Source organism: Musca autumnalis, unplaced genomic scaffold (genome assembly GCF_047663935.1).
Source record: "Musca autumnalis isolate F117 unplaced genomic scaffold, ASM4766393v1 scaffold_2, whole genome shotgun sequence".
Classification (NCBI taxonomy): domain Eukaryota; kingdom Metazoa; phylum Arthropoda; class Insecta; order Diptera; family Muscidae; genus Musca; species Musca autumnalis.
The window spans coordinates 61,747,611-61,754,584 of NW_027411755.1; the positions used below are offsets into that span (position 1 = coordinate 61,747,611).

The 6,974-nt window shown below is 32.6% G+C and overlaps 1 protein-coding gene across 10 annotated transcripts in view; it reads left to right on the forward strand.

The window, feature by feature from the left end:
- Positions 1-4,611, forward strand: part of lilli (AF4/FMR2 family member lilliputian) — a 499,970-nt gene extending 495,359 nt beyond the window's left edge. For all 10 annotated transcript variants that reach the window (XM_073967685.1, XM_073967690.1, XM_073967689.1 and 7 more), the window contains one exon: positions 4,322-4,611. In XM_073967685.1, coding sequence (XP_073823786.1) covers positions 4,322-4,443 — 122 coding nt within the window. In that variant the 3' untranslated portion in view covers positions 4,444-4,611. The remainder of the gene's footprint in view (positions 1-4,321) is intronic.
- Positions 4,612-6,974: the final 2,363 nt, after the last annotated feature.

A 6,974-nucleotide genomic window follows, 5' to 3' on the forward strand; every position in this document is an offset into this window, starting at 1 on the left:
AGAGCTCCCCGAGAGTGATATGACGAAGAGGTGTATGAGGGAGGCCTTCCGGAAGAGGAGGTAGCACCACAATTTACGATGGGCGTCATCCGAAACGCGAAATCATCCAAAGATTTGGGCCCACACGGAATATCAATGGTAATTCTTTCGCCCAGAGTTGAGTATTTCAAGTCTCCTCAATATATCATTAGCCACCTATATTGTACCAGAAGCCTGGAAAGTTGGGCAGGGTGGTCCCGCTACTAAAGCCCGACAAGGAAAGAAGTAGAGATGAAAAACAAGGTAATAGACCGGTCTGTGATAAGCTATGCGGATCCAGTGTGGTATGCAAATTTTAGAGCCACGCAGTGGATGAATATTCAAACCTGTCAGAATGCCTCCCTTAGGACCGCAACAGGGTGCCTCTTCATGACACCAGTGGACGGACCATCTACTTGAGGAGATGAGATGTAACCGCCGAGAGCATCAGGCTTCCCCCAATGGATAGGCTTCCCCCACCCAGGCATGTCTGAGTAGATCCTAATTTGATCTGGGGATAGAGGTCCAAAGATATAAACGAGAACCTCTAGATTAACGAGCCTATCAGGCAGACTTGAATAGCATTTATACTGATGCAGTTGCGCAGGCCTTACAAAGGGTACAGTGTGAATGTCGTATTCGGAGACCATCCCCCATCCATCGCAGCAAAAAATGACAGCTGCCAAATACAGTGAGGCAGACTTTCGTATCGTCATTTGTTTTGTGTTGTTTAAACTTAGTCAAAATGGCTGACTTCCGTATCGTCATTTGCTTTGTGCTGCTCAAACTTCGTCAAAATATTTCAGTTGCACACTAATACATTGTTCCTCGAAAATGCAACGAAATGTATCAGAAATATAAATGATACATGTTTGCTTTTTACCTGCGTTGAAAATGCGTGTTTTTGATATTTTGATGAAACACGTAGCTTCGTAGTTGTTAATTGCAACGGCGTTAAGAAACATAATACTTGGAACATTTTCAGTAATTTGTAAAACAACTGACGATATGGAAGTCAGCCAATATTTCTGTTGCATTGTTCCTCGAAAATTCAACTAAATGCGTCAGAAATAAAAATTATAGATGTTTGCTTTTTACCGGCGTTAAAAACGCATATTTTTATACCCTACACCACACAGTGGTAAGGGGTATTATGTCTTTGTGCATTTGTATGTAACATACAAAAGGAAACGAAATAGACCCATAGTTCCTTTTGGGGATATACATATACAGCCCTATTCTGAACATTCCCATGGGAACTGTTTCCCATGGGAGCGAAATTTCCCATTCCCACGTTTTCCATATTCTCAACGACGTGGGAACATCAAATCATGGGAATTGAATTTTCGAAATTCGAAATTAGTTACACCAAATTATGATAGCATACTTTTAGGGGGCTGTAATTTTGTTTTGTAATACAAAATGCCTATTTGCATTGAATTCGCGGTTTTTGAATTAGATTAGCAAAAGCACAACTTACTTAATTCAACAACCGTGCATTGATTTATAGATTTTTTAAGTGAATGGAGTCAACGATGTGTACATTTTCTTCAGATTGTGCGAATTGGTGTAAGCATTTTTTAATTAGTAGGCAAACATAATTTTTATGTAAAAAGTAATAGGAACTTTTTAAGTTTGTAACGAATTTAAAAATTGTATGTTGATACCGAGTAATATTAGTTAGGGGTTTAACGAGTATATCGCTAGTTTTACTTATTCCTAATGATCGCTAGAACTCGTATTTTGCATATTTTTAAAAAAATTCAAAAAGATAAGTTCGGATATTTTTCTCGATTATTACATATTTTTGCTTGTTATTACATATCGTCACCATAAATATCCGAAGACGTATCTCAAAAAAAAAAAAAAAATAATAATAATAATAAAATATGTTTGTGATTGAATCTAAAACTAAAACACATGCCCTTGCAAAATTTCAAGCTTCTACGTTCAAAAATAACGATCCTATTCAAGAAAAGGCATTTCGGAAAATGGAATAGCATTGCAATAATTTGGCATATATGTATGTACGCCTGTGATGTTTGTCGTGTCGTTGAGGAGACTAACACGTTTTCAATAGAACGTTGGTCGTCTGATTTAAAAAACCCGAAAGTTATATTACGAAAATGAATAAAAGTTGTAAAGATTGTATATTATGGTTATTTTCCAATATATTTTAATAATTATTGCCAAAAATTCTTTTGAAATTGATTTGTTTTTACTTGTTCTGCGTTAATAGAATCAACCATGACTCTTTTTCTCGTATTTCAATACATATGGTCTGTTCCAGAACTACAAACATCTACTAATTTTTACTACTTTTTTTGTTTTGTTCGATAACATAAAGGAAAATTTTTTATCGGTGTAAAACATGTTAGATTCTTGCAGGTTTTTGTATCATATAAGAATATGCAAAATCCGAAGTCTACTAATGACATATTTTACAGTACATTTTGTATGCTTTTATTAAGCAAACACATGGCGATTATAAATATTTGCAATAATTTTGTCGTGTAGATGTCTTAAAATATGAAATTTCATAAAAATATGAAATTTCTTGAATTTTTTTTTCAAACTCCCACACTGTTTGCTGGGGAGATTTTTCCCACAAAAAGACACAAAATTCTCCCACAATTCAAGATAGAGAATGTATACTTTTTTCCCATGGGAACAAATTCCCAATTCGAACTTCATTCAGAATGAGGGGAGATGGGAAATGGGAAAAAAACTCCCACAAAATTTTGTTCAGAATACGAAAATGTGGGAATGGGAAAAAATTCCCAACTCCCATGCGTTCAAAATAGGGCTGATAATCACTTTCTGAGTCGATTTATGCATGTCCGTCCGTCTGTCCATGTATTTTTGTTCGCAACGTACAGGTCGCATTTTTTGTCCGATTCAGCTAAAACTTGGAAACTATAACTTTTTTAGTAATAGGAAGGACGCTATTGCTTTTGGTGAAAATCGTTTCAGATTTGGATATAGCTCCCATATATATTTTCGGCCGATTTGACGTATTTGCTGCACCAAACACGCTATATACGTCCGATTTTGATAAAACTTTGAATGTTTGACTGAATTCGGTCTAGAAATAAGTGTGCCAAATTATATCGAAATCGGTTGAGATTTGGATATAGCTTCCATATATATTTTCGCCCGATTTCACGTATTTGCTGCACCAAACATTCTATATACGGCCGATTTTGATGAAATTTGGAATGTGTGATTGAATTCGGTCTAACAATAAATGTGCCAAATTATATCGAAATCGATTCAGATTTGGATATAGCTTCCATATATTTTTTCGGCCGATTTCGCGTATTTGCTGCACCAAAACGCTATATAAGTCCGATTTTAATGAAATTTTGAATGTGTGACTGAATTCGGACTAACAATAATTGTGCCAAATAATACCGAAATCGATTCCGATTTGAATATAGCTCCCATATATATACGTCCGATTTTGATGAAATTTGGAATGTTTGACTGAATTCGGTCTAGAAATAAGTGTGCCAAATTATGTCGAAATCGGTTCAGATTTGGATATAGCTCCCATATATTTTTTCGGCCTATTTCGCGTATTTTCTGCACCAAACACGCTATATACTCGTAAGTCCGATTTCAATGAAATTTTGAATGTGTGACTGAACTCTGGAAATAAATGTGCCAAATTATATCGAAATCGGTTAAGATTGGGATATAGCTCACATATATATTTTACATATTCACAGTGGTGTAGGGTATCATATAGTCGGCCCCGCCCGACTTTGATCCTTTCCTTACTGGTTGACTTTTTGAAACGCGTAGGTTGTTAAGCACTACGGCGTTAAGAAACATAATACTTCACACATTTGCAGTCATTTGCCAAGCAACTGACGGTAGGGAAGTCAGCTTGATTTCAACCCAGTAAAGATCCGGATGATGTAGCCGTTGGTTGTCCAGCTAACCCCACTCACATGTCTCTTGATTCTTTATGGACAACATATTTGCGTTACTACAACAACAATGTTTACACCAAGCATCTTTAACATTATTCGATTGGAGATAATGATATTGTCTCAACTTCAGTGGATGTGAAGGAGACTCCTGTTCTATATTCGGTATATAAAGGCTATAAAAATTAGGTCCCATATCATTCATATGAGTGAAATCACTTACTTGTCTATCAAGTCACAATTTCTAACATTTGCGATTATATTTTGAACGTTCTCAAGTTCCTATAATGTTTATTTTCTAAGATTAATTTGATTATATGTGATGATAACGACTTATTCAATATTTTTCATCCCCTTTCTCTTTACAGATTTCTTTATTGCATTGGATCATGAAAATGGTCCATTAACCCTGCACAGCAATGTCTATGAAGTTTTTCGTTATGTACAAGCTGGTTTAAAGAAACTCAAAGATGAAATGCTTATACAATAATAACGACAAAAACATCCACAACAACCACAACGGCCAACTACGTTAAGCCACAACAACAACTACTACAACATAATTTACTTTATAAAACTACACAAACTATTTAGCTGCTGTTAGAATAAAATGGCAGGCCAAATTGAAAAACAACAACAAATAAACTCCAAATAAAAAGGAACAACAACAACAAATATGATAACATCACTCCAGCAATCATCAAGAAGAGGTTTACTTTTTTTGTAGGTTTCTAGCTATTTTCTTTTGTTATTTATAATTTTCTTGCTGCTATTTTAAGAACAAGGAATATTGAAATTAAAATAATAATGTTAGGTTATGATTGGTTTTATGTAATTTAAACTAATATAATTAAAACAATTTTTATATATATCTAAGAGAAAAAGAAGATTAAGATGAAGATGAAGAAATTTCAAAATCAGCAGATGCATGATCAAATGTGAAAGGTAATATGATTTTTTTAGTTTTTATTTTATATAAAAAAATTAAGTAAAAAAACCCTTAAATAAATAAAATACTTTTAAGCAATAAACAAATACAATTAAAGATTTTTCTTTTTGTTAAATATGTAATATTATTATTAATACTATAATACCATGATTATTATTATAAATTATATTTTGTTTATTTAAAAAAAATTAAAACCAGAACATAAGTCATTATTGTTAATATCTAAAACAAAAACAAATGGGAAGAATGCTAACAAAACAACTAGAGATTAGTAATGAAAACAAAATAACAAAATTAAATCATAAACTAAAGCATTATGATTAACAACAAACAAACAAACCACAACAAATTGTAAATGTAAATTTTTTGTAACAAAAACGAAAGTAACAAAACTTAAAGCAACAACAATTAGCATGTAATTTAATATAATTAAAAACAACAACAATTAGTATCACTTATATACAGAAACAAAAACCAACCAACCAACAAACACACACACAAATGTGAAAACAAATACTAAAATTTACAAAACTTTAGCAATTTGTTTTTATTTTCTTTTTAAGATTTAAACAACCCAATCAATCCCTCATTAATTATTATAAATTAAAAAAAATGCTATAATTTTAAAGACATTTTTTTAAAATGTATGTTACACACTATACCCCTTTTTTCTTTCAATTATTAAATAATTATTATTATTTTAGTTAAAATAATTACTAAAACAATTTTGTTCACCCCCTCTTTTTTGTGTCTAATTAAAAAAAGTCATAATTATTATTATTGTATTTAATTATAAATAAAACAATAAATTCAAATGTTTTATATAAATATGCTCAAATTATATCAAAACAATTCATTTATTTAGTTCGTTAGCTTAAAGGCGAAGTCTGTTAATATTTTTTTCTAAATAGCATTTTTATTAAATTTTTGTGTCTTTATTTTTCTAATTAAATGGGTACTAACGTGTGTGTGCAGCAGCTAGTTATAGGATTCTTTGAGCATATTGTTACCCTTTTGTTCTATGATGGCATGTTATTTATTTGAGATGATTTATAAACGACTACTAACAACTTTATATGGTCTAATCCGAAAAGCAAAAGGAAGACGTAAATAAAACAAATGACAACATTTTGTTGTGTTTAAATTTGAGATTAGTTGGGAATGTAATTTTTTGTATAGATCAGTACATTTTTTCAGGCATCATGAAGTAAATATGAGCTTTGGCAGAGTGGGAGATGACCAGCCTATGATGAATCTTTCTTCTTAACCATAAACACAAGACTTTCATGAATACTTACTTCAGTGTTTCAATAATAAGTTCAATTTGTTCATACCTTTTCAAATGCAAATATAATACTCTTGAGGAGCTTCATTTAAAATAGAACTCTAGGATTTAATTTTCGAATAACCAGTATCTACAATATTGGAATTATATGTAGGCTGACTTCCGAAATGTCAAATGCTTTGGAATTTTTAAATTTCGTCAAATATTTCACTTTCACACTACTTTTGGTACCCTTATCAAGGGATAATGGGTGCCACCGTGGTACAATGATATCTCGTTATATGTAGTCAACAAGATTTCTTCATTTTTAATTTATTTCTCGTTGGAATCGAGCTTAATGACCGTTTATTTTTGCAAGTTAAAAAGGAAAGCGAAGATTTGAACCAACACAACCACCATCATCAGACATATCGGCTATGGAGTGGGTTCTCTGTCTGGGTGTAGTTGTGCTTTCATGACAAACGCTTAGCGCTGCCTTTGAAAGTAATGACCCTGTAGGAAATGTCAATAGTGAATCTATACTGACTTACTACTGACATTGTCAACAGTACTACTGACAAACTGTAGACAACTAATGTAATTTCCTATAGACATTTTGTATGAACGTGTCATTCGAAAGTCAGTACTGACAATGGAACTAGTATGTCAATAGTAAGTCAGTAGTTCCTGAGGAACCATGTGTTGACATTGGTGGTAGTGAGTCAGTATAGACATTGGAGGTAGTAAGTCAGTATAGACAATGGAGGTAGTGAGTCAGTATAGACATTGGAGGTAGTGAGTCAATAGT